The sequence below is a fragment of the Scomber scombrus genome, chromosome 2 (assembly GCF_963691925.1).
Source record: "Scomber scombrus chromosome 2, fScoSco1.1, whole genome shotgun sequence".
NCBI lineage: Eukaryota > Metazoa > Chordata > Actinopteri > Scombriformes > Scombridae > Scomber > Scomber scombrus.
In genome coordinates, this window is record NC_084971.1 from 21,602,976 (window position 1) to 21,620,773 (window position 17,798).

Sequence of the window (17,798 nt, forward strand, 5' to 3'; positions counted from 1 at the left end):
CACATCTCCAACACAGGTGTTTTCACTTATTTAGCCTGACCTGACCTCTCCTCATGTGTTGGTATGTGCAGCCTGATTGAGTCATTGCTGTTTGTTTTGTTAAGACTTCAGTCAAACAGGTGAATGCAGAATGACACATCATCATTGCATGAGCACCTTTAAGCTTTGCAGTCAGATAGTGAAATATGCAAAGCAGGGGGATGACACACTGTTAGACTAGCATCTCTACACCAAACACAATGAGTCACTGTTTCTTTACTTTCTATGGTTGACTGCAAATTCACCAATTCACCTGTCGAAGTGGAACAAAGGTAACCTGTTGATTTTGCAGTGCAGCAAAACAAGAAATGCATTCAACACAGTTTTCATTCTCAACTGAAATGTTGAAAACTGCACTCTTATACCTTTGTCATGCATTAGTCCGTAGAGTTGGTGACGTTGTGCATTTTTCTATATAGCCCTGCCCAACTTCAGCCTGAACAGTCTAATAAGCTACAAGTGAAAACACCTGTGTGGGTGCACAGGACCTGACAGAAATTAAATTGTATTTTTTTGTCTACTACTGTCTAGTCTACTGCTCTGTAAATCACTCGTCCTGTTTTCTCCTATTAGGAAAAAATGAGAAATCATAAAGGAGAGATTTTTTATTTTAAAATATTTGATTTCATGATTGTACCCCCCTAGTTTTACTTTATTTAGATTAAATGACGTTTCATCAACCTTTTACATAGCTGTCCTTATTTCAATACATCAACAAATTAAATCCTGAATAAAGCGATAGCATTCAATCATAGGGTGAGCAGATGGTCAAACTGAGCGTGACAGCATTCAGAGCCACAGACTCTGAACAACAACCAACATTATCTTACCTGCTAAAGTCTCCTCATGACCTAATTTACAAACATCAACACTTGTCTTGTCCTGCACCTCACGTTGTTGAATGAGCCACTAAACAAACACTCAATTTCCGGAGAACCTAAAGCTATTTAACTAGACACTAGAACAAGGGGAAGGATTATTGATGAATATGCTAATTTAAAATAGGTGTAAATGGTGCACTTTGAATCTCTAAATTCTATATAGGAAAAAAAAGTTCAATGAGAGTAGGTATTAAAAAAGGAGTTTGCTAAAGGCCTCTCATCATTAATATGTTACTCTAGGGCCTTGTTGTGGCAAAACTTTAGTAATCCACTGTGAGATGTAACCAGAGATCTCCTTCTGAAAGTGTCAAGAGCACAGAGACAGGCAGGTTTGCCAACGAGTTCAGAAGTTGTCCAATTACAGCACGTTACATTTCATGGCAGATCAGATAAGATTTGCCTCAAAGTTGCTTTCTAGAGTTTCCCCTTGAGCTCTGAGTAAAGACAAACGCAGCTGAGCTTCATCAACACATGGTGGTTATGAAATCAGCAAAGGGATTGCTGTGCATTGCGAGTCTGTTTACAAGGATTTACAGCTGAAACCTTGTTTTCTGTGGGCAGTCTACTCACCCTCCTCCCTCATTCAGACTGCTCGTTGGAAAGCAGAGAGGGAAACACAGAGGGACAAAGTTCTGGCAGGGGTCCCGGTGCAGCAGGGGAACGCATGAGGCAAAAGAGTAGATCAGGATGTAATCATTCAACTACAGACATCAGCAGAAGGTAAAGTCATCTGTTACACTGATTTGGTGGTGTAGCTTCATTCACAAAACATATTTACTACATGAGGAAACAAAGAGTTGTAGGTATGTAGGAATGTAGGAATGTCCTCATTAACTTGTAAAAAGGGAAACTGTAACTAACGACTGACGACTTAAATATGTAAACTTTGACAAATGAATTAAAATGAGTCTGTGATTGTAACATACATTTCTTGTTGTTACCTAATGAAATATCTTCTCTCCAAACAAATCATACTCATGCCTAATTTACTTGAAATGAGCCTGTGATTTGATCAATTTTTTGGTGTTGTCTTCTTTTCTCTTTGTTGCTTTGTTTGTGTATTTTTTTGTCTCTTGCCCCTTTCTGCTTCTTTCTCTTTTCATATTTGGTTGATATGTTATGGTGATTTTTTATACTAAAGGGGAGGATTTTATATAAGCCCCTTGGGCTTCTTTTCCTCTCCTGCAGTTATTTGCCTTTGTACTGTGAAATATAATGTTTGTTTTATTATTGTGCATATGAATAAAAACTTTTTTTAAAAAATAAAATAATGACGAATTTATAAATCATTATATTAATTACTTGTGTGTAATAGAACCATGTCTACTGTACATGAACGCAGTGACAAATAATTTGATGCTATTGACTGTGAATAATTAAACTATAAGAATTTGATAATAGATTCAGGCTATTTCTGAACATGAACAATATCACTCAGAACAACAGTCACATGTTGTTAAAGTTGCATTAATCAATTTGTTGGCCTTGAGGGGGTTAGAGTTAGCTTTGTTGTTAGCTGCTGTGCCCTAATGAGCTAGCATAAAAACAGTTCATCGGAGCTTTTATTAAATATTTAAATTGGTATTTGCATTTCACAAGTATGGTAATTTTAAAATGACTTCTAGGAAATAAATACCAGACTCAATGTCTTGATAATCCATAACCTTCCCTGTGTCAGTCACCTGTAATCAAAAGGTACAGTTCTTAAAATGTGAGATAAAATGATTTTAAGAAGTAGCTGAAACCAGTAGCCAATACAATTTAAAGCAATTTTATTGATGACAACACGAGTGAAAATGAGTAGTAAAACATTTCCATCTATTGCAGTCATCAGAGAAGGCTGATCATATTTTGGGAATGTTTTTTTTTTCAGCAACAAAATCTGTTTTTGTCCTTGTAGCATCATGGATAATGTTTGTGGACCAATTGGCATACCTGTTGATGATAGTCAAAACAAAAAAAAAGAAAAAGAAAAAAAAATGTCACACTTAATTGCCCAGATAAGTGTTGAGGTAATATGTAAAATACTATTCAGATGGATGGGCAGAGTACAATCATTCATACGGAAAATATGTACAAAGAGGTACATGAACACTCAGTTTTTCCAACTGCACAGTATGACAAATGCAGTAAAGGAGAAATAAAAATCAATTAATGACAAAACCATGAATGAGGAAGCACCTAGGTTTATGAGCGATGCTTCAGGTTCTCAATCAGTAAAATAAATTAGAAACGGTTGACATTAGGAGAGGCAGAGAATGGAGATGTAAGCCAAAATTATTCTGGCATACTTGGCACCTCTAATCTGCAGTTTCAGAGCGCACAAGCTCTGCAACGTCTTCAGCAGGTCCATTATCACAATAAAGCAAAAGTACTGTTGGTATGAGCATGAAATCTACAGTATAATGCAAACGTAAAACAAAGGCTATGTTACTGTAACACATACAAAAGGTGAGCATAAGGTCATATAGGCAATGAACCTAAAAAGCACTTGAATGTAGTTGAATCAGGTTCAATCTTTGACTTTCCAACCTTTGAGATATGAGAGATGGTGTAAGAGAAATCAGTCAAACTGTTCACTTATGATCAAGTTCAAATATGATTGCTGTGTTTCCCAAAAATCTTCTTTCTATGCAACCGAACATGTAAGTGAACAGTTCATCTCTCTCCTGCTGACAGAAACCAGTGTCGTTTCTGACTAAACCGATGACCGACGGGTCGATTAAAAGTGTTCAGGAAAAAAAAAAGTGCATCATATTTTGTCAAATACTGAGAAATAGCTGAACATTAAAAACAACACTCTTATAATAAACATCTGAAATATCTTTTTTTTCTCACTAGTGCAACAACAGACTTGGTCAAATAAAGAGAAAACCTGCAGGCAATCAAAAGCTCTTGAACATCTAATTTTTTTTCTTGCCACAGTAGCAGAACAGTTAAGAAGGCAACTTAATGATTGATGCTCAAACACAAACATGCCAACATTATACACATCGCTCTTTTTTATAGAAATAAATAGCTGAATTATCATCTTTATCCTCTTCTTAAATAATTTCCATCTCTATATGACTCTGATGCACATTTAATATAAAGTATCTAATACACAACTGCAATTTCAACACTACTGTTATACATAATATAATTCTCTGTTTATCTTTCATTCAACTTTGGAGAGAAAATGCTTACCGAATGAAGACCTGTAAACCTCAACTTTTTCCACTCATGAGTATGACCTTAATATTATATAACATCAAATGCTGGTCCTTTTTTTCTCTTTTTTTGTTGTTGTTTTATACAAACATTATATACAGAATATCTGATAGCGAAGGCAGGATTGTCTAAAACTCAAAATCAACAAGTGCATTGTGTTTTCTCTATTGTGTCAGCAAAGTGTTACACCTTTCCCACAAACCTGTTTCCTTCAATTAAACTGAGTGGATAATCAGTATAAGTGTAAGCTAATAATATGCAGTACTGGAAGATCATGAAGAAATGGACATCCACAAATGTTTCTCACATACTGACTTGGAACACACACATCATTACGACAATATGCAGCCGCAAAAGTCCTCATAAACATGTTTGACTATGAAGCAGAGACCAAAAACGGCAGCCAACAGCTCTCCTCTTCAGTGGGTTTTGAATTTTTAAAGAGCCCACATGACAAAAGCCTGCTCAGCATTTTTGAAAACCGCCACCTTGCTCTGTTGCGCAATCCACCCACGGATGTTAAGATCTGTTGTAGAGAAAAGGCTAGTTGCCTTGAGACAAATGAAGTGTTCAAGGTAAAATTAACTGCATGTCGCAAGGGAGGAGACGCAGTGTCCTGATGAACGTGCATGATTTCTTAGTATCAAAGTGGATGTAAGTGTCTAATGGGAGCTCTGCTCAAAGGGGAGTCCGCTGTTTTTAGTTATTGCACTTTGATGCAGCAGAGGCAGAGATATTCTTACTTTTGGTCCCGAGTACAGGTCACACTCCAAATATGCCTCCCATAATTCAACACAATTAAGTATTTCTGTTAGCCTTGTAAACACCCCCATCCTTCAAAGTCAATGCCTCGCAGGTTTTATAATAAATGTGTGCTGTTTCCAAGCTAAAATAACCCTGATAACAGCAGTGCTATTTTTTTTCACAGTCTGAGTTTGTGAAATCTGCAGAGTTCCTCTTTAAACTGATCTGCAGCTCAGAGGAGTTTAAAAACTTGAAGTATTGCTACTCATACGTCTTTAAAGTTTCCACAACGTACGCTGAAGCCAAACATGACACCAAATCAAATTCCCAATTGAAAGGTGACACTGAGGACCTGATCCCTTGGTTTTGAGTTCTGTAAAATAGTTAAGATGATTCTTGTTCCATGCTGGAAAGGGCACAAAGTGTCAAATCACAAAAGCTGGCTGTAGGCTGTGTAACTGCCTGAAAACACCAGCAGAGGGAGTCAGAGGATGTCAGCCGAAAATCATAAATGAGGATTGTACAGAGGCTCATGAGGAGTCCTATGAATGGCACTGTTCAGTCTGGTTAGATATGAAATTCATGATATGTCAACACTGTAAGAACCCTATACGCCTGGAGATCATGTTATATGAAACACAAAACCATATGTTCAATAAGAGCTGCTCACACTCAAATCAAACTCCAGTAATATTAAGTTACTTTAGATTTGAAGAGATTAAACATCTGCATTTGCATGGTCCCTCTTCCCTCATTAATGGCACATTGGAGAAAATGCTCGCTGGAATCAGGACAGACACTGTTACAAATGGCACCGGTTTTTAGAGAAATGCGTTATTGATCATCTTTGAGCCTCGTACATCAAAACACTGAGTCCATGTTTAAGTCATGATCCGGTATCTGATGATCGGGAAGCAGAGGATGGTACAGTAGAAGAGGCTAAATGCATCGCTGCCATGCAGTGGCTAAAAGACGACTGTTCATAAAGGTGGTCTGTGCGTTAACTCTCTGTCCACTGTGCCTGGAGCTGGTGCAGCATGTTTCTGTACTGGGTGGAAGCAGGAGGTGTTTCTTCTGAGAGTTGAAAGTTATCCAGTTTCAACATAGTGCAGGGCAGGTAGCAAGAAAACCATTTATTCAACCCTCGGCTAGTCTATTTATACACTCACACATCTGCACACACGCAAACGTATAAAGCCTCTGTGTCAAGACTCTTAAGAGAGCTCAAGATCTCTTAAGAAATTCAACTTCTCAACAATTTCTTGCAATCATTTAAATCTTCTCAAAGTGGAAAGTATGTATGCTGTATAATGTGCTGCTGCCCACGAGCACTTGGTGCTGAAGGTAGTCTCAGGTATACGTCAAGCATTATGGAGAGTCAGACAGTTAAATACAGCGCTGTCACCTGGCTCCAGGCATTTCAAGAAAGTGATCTGATTCTGTGCGATGACACAAACCACTTTCATGGTGAAAATAAAAAGACGACTGAGAAAGAGGAATCTGACAGTTTTGTTGAGTAAAGTTTGAGAAAGGCCCTTCATCGGATATACAGTGCCTTTGCCAAAGTGTTTTGCTGTCCACATAAGCTCCCTAACTGGTTTCATGTCACCAATACATAAGAGATATCGATTTCCCCTACTTGAGCAGTGAATGAGTTTTTCTGTTTCAAGTTTGTCCTTGTGTAGTATGCACATTGAGCCTCAGTCCTGGTTCATCATCATAGCGCTCGTCTGTTGTTTCTGTCAGTGCTGCAGATGTTATTCAACCCAATGGAGGGGGCCCAAAACAGCTGGGTCTTTTTGATTGACTGGAGCCGCATGGCACCTCTCCAAGACTTGAAGAATCTGCACAAAAGATGTTAGCAGAGACTGTCTGCTTTGACGTGGAGGATTTTGGAGAAGCCAGGTCTCTTCTTCAGAGCCTGAAAGAAAAAGAGGAGGGACATCAGAATCTCATTTCAATGAATGCAACCCATGTATGAATTTATCGAGATATCTGAAGGCCAAATATTCTATTTTCTCTCTTTTTTATGTTCTTAGTTAGCAGTAAGTATTTGAATGTGTAAAATAAAGGATGAGTCATATAGAACCCTTAAAGCACTGAGGTGCAGCAGGGTTAGGTTGACTGTCTTATAGAGCTTGCTTAAAAAAAAAAGGGATGATTAGACATGAGAGGAGATCTTTGGCTTCCTTTTCGCAGCAAACTTGAAGAGAGAGGGATAAAAATAAATCATAACTGTTTGCAGCTTTTGGAGAGGTTACCTAACTGCTGTGAGCAACTTCCCCATCTTGTGAGTGTGAGTGTAATACCCAAGAAGAAGTCACTATAACTGACTCATAAAAACAAAACAGAAATAAAACCCTGGGATTTCACAGCCTTTGAATCTCTTAAATGTCTGAGTGTTGTCAGCTCTACTGTAAGAATGACCCGAGCCTCTCACAGTGAGCCTCTGCTCGAGTGAGTTAGCAGTAGCAGCACATCCACAACCAACCATCATGGGGACTTCAGGGACTGAGTCACGGTTTTAACAGTGTGTAGTCGTATTAAAAATAGATGCATCTTATCTGCTGAGCAGCTTTAGGTGAAACTGTTAGTCATGTTGTGTATACATCAGAAATCCAAGAAAATGTCGGCTTAAAAAAGGAAACTAAATTCACAATATGATCATTATTAAATCATTTAAATGAAGTGTGGCCTGTTTATAGTTCTGAGGGAAAATTCATGGATTTTTTTCTGGTGAGAACTGAAATGTGAACAGCAAACATGTGTTTATGTGTTAAAAGAATGGGAGATAGTCACATCTAGAAATGTAAAGATCTGTCTGTTGACGGCGCTAAAGGAAAGGTTTGTATGTGCAAAGCATTTGTCCATTGAGGTTGGGGAGACACCTTCACTATAAATCTAATATTTTTCTGATGCTGGCGTTGTACTATAGTAGTACCACAACTTAAGAACTGTAAAAAAAAAAATAGTTTATGAATCAATTAGTTGATCAACAGAAAAATGAAAAATGAACTATTATAACTACTAGTACAATCATTCATTTTAATCCTTTTTTTAAGCAAAAGGATTTAAAGCTTTTCTGTGTCATACATTATAGTAAACTGAATATCTTTCAACTTTGGACTATTAACCAGACAAAACATGTCATCATGAGCTTTTTCTGACATTTTATGGACAAATTGATTAATTGAGAAAATAATAGAAAGATTAATTGGAAGTGTAAATAATTATTAGTTGCAGCTCTAGAACAAATATAAGCCCAAGCTTACTATAGTATAGTATTTGTATGTATACCCAAAGTTGGTTAATCAACTATTGAAAGAGTTTATTTTCAGCAGTTACATTATATATAAGTTGTAAGAAGAAAGCTGAAATATTTGGAAAGTCATTCAATGTAAGTGAGAAAATGTATTTGTTCAATTTGTACACACTTTGCAGGGACTAAATCTATAAAACACACACACAAAAAACCTGACATGCATAGAAGCTGTAATATTAAAGTTTGTTTTAATGCCTGAAATACCAGTATGGTGATCTGACAAGTGTGTGTCCTACTGGAAATGCTGAGGTGTTGTTACCTGCAGCTTGTTGACCATCTCATCAAACAGTTTTCTGGCTTCAGGGCTGTTGGGGTCTTCAAAGTAGTCCTCTATACCGATCTGAACCACGATGGATTTCAGGTTGCGGCACACGCCTACGTGAGTGGAAGAAGGATTCAGAGAACATTGAAATGAAAATCATCTGGGTTTTCTTGAATTAAATTTGTAATTAAAAATATGACAAGTAAATACACTCTTGTTTTGTGTGATGTGTATGTGAAGCAGGCAGCCGAACAGGTGAGTTTTACTTTTTAGAACCTTTCCTTTGTTTTTTTATTATTCCTACACTGGTTTTAGTGTCCTTTGGTGGCCATAACAAAAATATTTTGACTGCTTGGCTATAACAATAACTGTGTAATTGTAGCAACTGTATCATGCATCACGGGCTAACTCTACAGAGGATATCCTACAAATACTGTATGATATTACACTGTGCACAGTATTGTCAGTGTGCTTCTATACAGTACATTTAATACACTCAGTATAGTACTGTGTGACAAACTATTATATTAACTAGCCTACTGTCTTGTATACAGTAATTTTCAGACTCACTGTTGAAGTGGAGCAGGGCTTTGGGGGTGACGGGTGTGGAGGTAAGCACCAGCATCTCCAGGCCTTTAAGCCCTTCTCTGCAAACCTCTGCTGCCACCTCCTGGTTGATTTCACTCACATGGTCCAACTCCAGTACCTGCAGGCGCATGCAGTTCCTCGCTGCAGAGAGTGGGGAGAATGAAGCGGGAGAATGTCAAGAATAATACTCAGGAGAGGTCATAGCAGGACATAAAGGGTTGTCTACATTTAAGGTCTGTGCCAACTGTGGCTGAAATGCAATATATGTAGTGTAATACAGTCATAAATGTATTTTTAAAACAGAATTTTAGCATTAACACATTTAAGGGTTGTTTATGAGAACATTTTTGTTGCTTTGTTATCTTCTGTCTTCACACGCTCGTACCATTTATCCATTTATCATCTAGCCACAAAAGTTACAACACTGTTCCTGCATATGTGAATCAGTTCATAATTTAAAAGTGTGCCGGTGCTGGAATTGCAGGCATGAATAATGTATTTTCATATTGTAGCTGAAATTACTTCCAGCGAGTGTAAGTACAACGTGAATTATATTTATATAAGCAACACTTACCCAATGAGGCCAGACCCTGAATGCCACATCCAGCCCCACCTACACCGAGAGCGCGGAGGTGCGGCCAACATCGCCCAATGGTCTGCAGGCATCGGTTACTGAAACGAGCAGGTTGTTGGCTAAAAGAGACAAAATTAAAGTCATGTGCAATCAATAAATTGTCTCAGAATAGTCACCATAACACAAAAGTTGCAAATGTATCTTATTATTTCCATATGTATTACCATGGGTGTAGTGGTGCCACCTGTAGAGAGATGATGTCTCTACAACCTGCTCCAAGGGCCCAGATCACCTCCTGGCCAACAGGGTCTGTGGCGCTTCTGGAACACAACACACATATACAGTTTGTGTCTATATTACATACATGTGCAGTTTTATGAACTCATTCAGTGGGGATTAACTGGAAATTTTGTGCTTGATATATTAAGGTGAAAACTGAACATTTCTGTTAGAATTTCAAGGTGAAAATGTAATGGAGGTTGGGTGGGTGTACCTGTAAGTGACAGCCTGCAGAGCTCGGCAGTAGCAGCTGGCCAGCCAGAGGGAGCGGTCAGTCAGCAGGTTGGGGCAGTGAGAAATCTTTAATATCAGTAGGTTACTTCCTGTGGCCTTTAGCAACGCCTCCAGACCCTCCTCCAGACAGCCACTAAGATGGGGACATTAAGGGAAGATTGACAAGAAAAAACAGAGTAGCAGAGACACAGCAGAGGAGGTAATTCTCCTGTCCTTCAGCACAGCACTTCTACTATTTATAGCACATAACAAAATGTTCCTGCAATGTATTTGGCAATATATGCAAGTGGCAGCATGTCTATGCAGAGTCTGCTCAATTAAGGAGTAGTTTGAGCTGTAACATACTGTGTGTCCCCCACACTGGACACTTAGACACAACTTCACTTCTCATCAAACCTCTATGTGTCTTCTTTCAGGAAATGAAAACTGATATTTTATATGCTGAACATAATCAAACAGCACAAACAGATGGGTAATTAATCACGTATGTTCCTCTTGTTGGCTTCCTCTCATCAATCATTGTTTGAGGAGTAATTTAGCCTGTCACTCAGTTCAATACATTGCAAAGCAAAGTGCTTATCAAAGCCAAAATGCAGTAATGTCCAACCTGATGTTAGTTTATTGTAAACTGCGTGCAGCTTTGACATCCTGCCTGTATATGTGTTTCTACTGCATGTGTGTCTCACCGTGTGCTTTTAAGGTAGTCCTCCTTGGTTTCCTTCTTGCCACGCTGTCGTGGTTTGAGGTTTTGCAGGATGAGTGAGTGCGTCTGAGTGCACCACTGAGACAGTGTGCCCAGGAACTACAAGAGGAACATTGAAATCAGTGAAGTGATCTTAATAATACAGATCAGAAAGGGTGACACATGTTACATGCATTACCATACATGCTGCTGCTATTTACTATTGACAGTTTCTATCAGCTTTCACCTTTGAAGAAATGCGAGCGTTCTCGAGCAGCACTCTGGTCCAGACAGCTGGGTGACGAGCCACAAACCTCCAGTTGCGGCAGACCTCAGCAGCTCTCAGCAGAGTTTTAGTGTCCAGGTAGGTGAAAATGCAGAAGAGAGCGGCACGCATCTTCAGGATCTCTGGACTGATCACCTCGTTGGATTTGGATGGGCTCTTCTCATGACGGCAGGGCTTGTTGTAGCCCCCTTCTGATCGACCTATGGGAACAAAAAACTATTTTGTTGCTTTTATGCGCTTCACCACTGGAGGGCAGCAGCTTAAATTCTAACAAATTGACTATTTCTAATGTTTAGACTATGACAATGCATTTTGACATAAGGTTATCAAGGATTCTTTAAACTGTGGGATGGCCATCCTGCTGAAGGTAGGAAGATACCACATGTTACACACATAATAGTGTCAGATGTTTACTCTGCTGTGCAATTTACCTGTATTATTTTTATAATGCCATGTTTTTTATGACATCAAAAAAAGTCTAATCTACTGACACATATTCTTACATGTTCATATTTATATACTGTAACTTTTCACAGTATGAGCAATCAGTAGTGAATGTTCCTCATTTTGTTAGTGTCCTGCAGGGTGGGTCAGTGGGTGGTAAATGTTTAAAATTCTGCAAGTTCTACTTTTTATTATTATTTAGTTATTCATATCAAAAATGAAAAAGTGACTTGGAAACTCGCTTGGAGAGATGCTCGCTATTTTGTCTACTTATTGAATTTTTTTAAAGAGAATGTACATTAGAAGGAAATGGCCAGAAATGCTAAAAAGGTTTTCTGTCACATGGTGGCGCCAACCTTCAACGAGAAATTGAATGAGATTACATAATTTTTTTCTCCTTCCTTTCATTTTTATCCTCCGTATTGCTATCTACTGGCTGTTACCAAGTGTCCAATTCAAACAGCTTATTCCTCCCAGCAAGATTTCTCCTAGATGACTCATTTTCATCTTTGGCCTTGGAAGGAGTCTGCTTGATACCATCAGGGCTATGAACCATTGCTTACACTCTTCCTCTTTCTCTCACTCTATCTTTCTTTTTCTCTCTCTCACACACACACACACACACCACCTACGCTCAAGACTGCCAAATGAACTAAAAAAGCAGAGCTGTGTGTAACATGCCGAGATAAAAAAACTGAGCATGTAGATGCATACCATCTGATCAAACCTGGCAGAGACTTTCCCAATAAGGAGAACTATGTCAGAGCAGAGGAATGCCAGTAACATGTTGAGTGTTACATGAGACAGATCTTTGAGTTAATGGAGCCGTCATAGCGGTTCATACAGATTTGTCAGAGGGCTCTGTCCCAGTTTCGCTCTTTCACTGACTACTCAAGTCCACCTGGTATTTATAAGAAACCCAACAGCAGGTGGGTAAAAATGGAGGGTAGCAGCAGTGAGTTTAAAGATCTTGGCATGGTAGGAAGTTAACAGAGAGATGTACAATCTGTGAAAGAGCTGAAAAAATGTTCAAGCATGACTGGCGTTCCAACTTGGCTCGCTCATAGAAGCAAAAAGCTTAGCACGAGAGAAGAAACTGAGAGGATACATCAGGCAAATAGTGCTCTCTCAAATACAAATATGTTATAAGTCTACCAAAGACACAGACACACAGAAAGTATAGTGTAGGACGTGCAGCAATGTATGACTTGGTTTACTCATCGTCTACGACAGACAGTGTAAACACATCCTGAAAAACAAACTGTAGATAATTAAATCACACTTGTCATCAACGCAATAAATTCAGATCATATCAGACTGCACTGCATGACAATTAGCAGTATTATAAACCTTAAAATATACACCTCATCATATCCCTGTTTAGATATGATATTTAAAAATAAAATTTGAATACAAAAACAAGAACACAAAATGAATAAATACGTAATGATGTGCAGAATCACAATTTTTCTTGTGAATTTGGGTAAACTTACACTGCATTATACCTTTTTTTTTGCTTATTTGTTTTCAAATTAATTTATCAAATTGTATTCTACTATTTCATTTTTACATATGCTTTTAAATGTCATGTTATCTCCTTACATAAAGCATTGCCTCTGTGTTTGAGAGATGCTACATTAATAAACTTGTCTTATCAACATAAAAACAGATGAATGCTTTTGTTGAAAATGGAGCATAACATCGGTTTTGTTCTCTAAAAACTACACATGGTGACATATGGTATGTGGTGCTGTGAAAACACATTATACTTTCATATACTGCCCTCTGAATTAAACATCTTTCCTTCTCTGCCAGTTAGTTTAAACTAGAGACTGCTGTTCATCTTTGTCAGGATACACTAGTTATAGTAATAATTATAATAATAGTAGTAAAAAAAATAATAGTAGTAGTTTAATAGTTATAATAATAATAATTGTTGTGATTGTGCTTTAAGTTTCTTCAGAGTTTAAGTGATTTTTTAAGTGTTTACACTGTGGTGTCTACACTCTGCAGCAGATACAGTATGTGGCCTCCTCCATTCCTATCCATGATGCCATATAAGCTCACAGCTGGTCCGCACTCCTCTTAATTTGTAGAATGAGTTTGGTCAGTGACACAGCTCCTGAAATATTACAGTGACTCAGCCTGACCCAGATCCACATCAGTCATTGATCTTATGGGAGTCATTCCAAGGCCTTTATTCTGTAAATCCCATGTGTCAGAGTTACTGGCTGAATGGTTAGACTGGAGAGAATATGTGAGATACAATATGTACATTTCTAAGAGTAAGAATCCTTACCTGCGTTAGGGCGATATCCGGATCTGCTGTGGTGAGGATAGGGGGCGGCAGACTGCTGGACTTCAGCCACAGCTCTCCTGTCTTGCTCCCACATCTCCACTTCAGACTCGGTGGTCCGGGAGCCCACGTCTGACACGTCTCCCTCGTCGCCTTCAGTGCTGTTCCTGTAAGGTCGCCGCTGCCAGTTCTGGATAGCCTGTTTACGGAGACCCCAGTTTCTCGATCCTCCTCCACCACATCCAGGGGAGCGCTCGTAACCCCCCTCACCCAGCCGGCACTGCATGTGATAGTACTGAGCCTCGGGACAATCCTCCATAGGGTGCATCTCCACGCTGTCACTATCGTAACCCCCAGAGCCCTGTGAGACAGACTTGATTCGCCCTGATGCTCTGCAGAAAAAGAGATGGAAGTGAGAGATAAGTAACAGTAAAACAATTTATGACTGAATTGCTCTGAAATTGTTTTTTTGTTGTACAATATCAACTTGATGGTCCAATTGCTCTCAACAATGAGAATTTACATCATAAGGTGACAAATCCATCAAAGTTGAATCTATTCATGATCTTTTCAAGAAACAGAGGCAGAATCAAGTCTTGAAAACGCTCCAGTGGTGTATATTTGAAGAGCTTTTGGTCATCTATTGGCCCTATTTTAATACAGAAAAAGCTAAAAATAATTGCACTGTCTCGAGAAGATCACTGTTGCAGATATCCTTTTCTATTATTAATACATTCACATGGTAATCATGACTGACTGGAAAAAACAGTATTTCATTTCATTTTTCAAAATTAACACATTACCATGTCATGCCATGTTTTCACAGAATTAAATGAGATATGCAGTCCTACTTCCACTTGACACTTGGTAGAAGATAAAACTAATTAGGTACAGTAGATACTGTAGGTGAAAAGTCCAACTCTGGTTATCTAACAGCACACTCACCTCATGCAAAAACACTGCACATAAAAGATCCTGATGAAACCAGTACCATCTTTAAATTTCCTCGTAATGCATCAATGATTTTTTCATTTTATTCTTCTGATTGTTATTGTCTTGGAAAACAGCTCTGTTTTATGTGAGATTCACATCTACTAAGGAAATCAGCAGGTATAGTATTTAATTTGACAGTAATGGATGCACTGAACCTCTGAAACAAAAATGAACCACAAAAAGGTGCTGTAAGACAGAGCTGCGTTTCACGGGATTTCCAGTAGAATGAGGGCAGCTATTATACAGTACATACTGCTACAGTACTGAAAATAACACAAGTAATGAGCAGTTGCAAATATCAGCTTCTCAAAAACTAGGACAGTTTTCTTCCATTCTGCGTTTCTTCCATCTTACTGCTCCTTCCTTTTTCCTCTCAGCATAATAATAAGAGTCAAAGCATCCGCACGTATCATTTTAGGGATAAAAACAAAAAAGAACCACAGGTGATACCGCAGGAAAAGGATGCACAGGAGATGGGATGCTGTTCCACAAATAACCGGCGGTGTTTGTTTATGGTTTCACCATCAAAACTGGGACACTGACAAAATCTGGCTTTTTCAAATCATGAATAAATTCTCTAATGAGCTGGTTGTAAAAACAGTTGCACCACTTTAATGTTTTCACAACATTAAATCAACTGCATGACATAACGACATGAACTGACCTCAATCCCAAGCAACATATTATTAGCTACTGCTAACTAATTATTTCAGTGTTTGTGTGTGTATCCAGACTGCAAAGCAAATATAAAACACAATAATCAGAGGCAGGAAAAACACTCCCTCCTGTCTCATCTCACTGCTTGTGTTTCCTACTGTGCACATAAACATTAAAAACTTCACTCTGAATGTTAGTTTTTATGTCCTGATTGTACAATTCACATACAACATCGACAAAATCACTGCTTTTGGACATTACTGTATGTAGAACATCTTTATTTGACATCTATCCATACAGACACTGTTACAATTATAAATTGATCGCTATTACACATGAACTATGGAATACATACAATTATTGATATTTATTGATATTGATATTTGACAGTTGCATGAATATCTGGTGAGCTCGATATCAATAAATCACAAAACAGAATCACAACCGAGATGATGACATTTGCTATATCTATTGGCAAAAATATTTTGGTCCTTAATGAAGAGCTATTAATAACGTGAGACAGAAGGCTTTGCGGGTCGCTGTTGGGCCACTGTGTGTGTGTCGTGTCATTCATGATTCAATGGGGAAGGCCTGACATGTTCTGTGTGACGTCACACTCACACACCAACTGGGAATGACAGTTGTGTTAGTCAGGGTATTATGGTGCGTCCATGTGTCTGACATCTCCAGCAGAGACTCAGAAATACTTTAGTGAGCGTGTAGAGAGATGTCCGACCTGCACCTCTGACTGAAATAGAATCTGTATATCACATTGTTCAAAACTGTACTGCATATACATATCTTAATATGGATGTCAATGTATGAAACCACACTGTACTGTATGCTCAATATTAAAAAGACCACTTGTTAATTATTTATGCAATCAGTCTACTGCAATGTAACGAAATAGAGAAAAATGCCAATTACAATTTCTCAGAGCCCAAGAAGACGTATTCAATTTGTAATAATAAATCAAGGAAATCAGCAAATCCACACATTTGATGAGCTTGCATCAGCGAATGTTAGGCAGTTTTACTTGATAAATGTCTGTAAGGAGACGTATCATGTACATTTCCAGGTCTATACTTATATTCTGGGGCTCTACTGGAGTACTTTGTATGATTTACATTTTTAAAAAAAACTAATTGATCTTATGCTGGCCCTTAATGCTGCCCCTCAGTTCAGCCTGTGTTTGAAAGCTTCCTCTCAGCCAACTTGTGGTGGCTCTGGAGGCTATGTGACCATGGGCGGCTGGTTATGTTTTAAAATGTGGGAGCAAACTTGGAAAGAAAAAAAATAGTCATTTAAAACAAATTTCCTGCATTTCTAGACCACCTAAACTCCATGAATGCACACTAAATCTTAATCAGTTTGAAATAAATTATGGTTTTGTAAAGAGTAACAAAGCAGACTGCCTTAATCTCCATAGCAACTGTGGCTGAGGATCATGGGAGGTTAATGGTGCTCTCTGCTATCCAAATCTAAAAAAAAAAAAACAACTTTATTTTTCAGAAAGCCTGCTGCACCTCATAGAGATGCTAGAGGGCATCTTGGACGTTGGTATCGGACACTGAGGGGCGTGACAAAGTGTCAGTATTTGACAACCTGGGAATCAGAACGAGTTGGACTGAATCAACTTGAAAGGTGGTCTAAAAACGTGATTTTTGTTATTACTAGTTTTTATCAGTTGCTGAAAATAGTAAAATAATTGTTGATATAAGCTGCTTGAGATATAATCACCTGACTGCAGTGACTGTATGATGGTTTATTTATAAAAAGACAAAAAGTGGAGTAGCAAAACCATAACTGTTCTCTGTAATAGGGGGTGCATTTGCTCCAATTGCTCATGCATTTATGTACATAACCAGAGTAGTAGGATTATTTTTTATATTCACTTATTTTTCTTATTTTCTAAAGAGAGCATTTTACATTCGTTAACATTAAGTTTTGGAAATTTGACCATGTTTAACATAGATATAACAGTATATAAATGACAGAAAATCACAAAAAGCACAATATGTCCCTTTTCATTATTCACAGATTATGAAAAAGATCAACAACTGATTTTCTGTGGGGTGCCTAATTCAGTCTGTTTATTGTTTCAGCACTTAAGTATTGCAATATAAATCTAAGTGAACTTCGGCAGAGTAGTTGTTATGTGAACTTCGGAAAACAGAAAAACTAATATAATCATAGTTTACTATTTGCTGCGATGCAAAGTCTGCATGCAACCCTGCTCGTGTGGACTCTTCACTCTTCTTTTAAAAAGAGTTTATGGAAATAACTAAAATCTAGTGAATTTTAATT

General features: G+C 38.2%; 1 protein-coding gene across 1 annotated transcript in view; it reads right to left on the reverse strand.

The window, feature by feature from the left end:
* Positions 1-6,732: 6,732 nt before the first annotated feature.
* Positions 6,733-17,798, reverse strand: part of fbxo41 (F-box protein 41) — a 33,525-nt gene continuing 22,459 nt past the window's right edge. Inside the window, exons 5-13 of the mRNA XM_062430911.1 lie at positions 13,845-14,233; positions 11,063-11,301; positions 10,820-10,935; positions 10,114-10,266; positions 9,845-9,940; positions 9,621-9,739; positions 9,029-9,187; positions 8,456-8,571; positions 6,733-6,795 (exon numbers count right to left, since the gene is read on the reverse strand). Of these exons, the coding sequence (XP_062286895.1) occupies positions 6,733-6,795; positions 8,456-8,571; positions 9,029-9,187; positions 9,621-9,739; positions 9,845-9,940; positions 10,114-10,266; positions 10,820-10,935; positions 11,063-11,301; positions 13,845-14,233 (1,450 nt within the window). The remainder of the gene's footprint in view (positions 6,796-8,455; positions 8,572-9,028; positions 9,188-9,620; positions 9,740-9,844; positions 9,941-10,113; positions 10,267-10,819; positions 10,936-11,062; positions 11,302-13,844; positions 14,234-17,798) is intronic.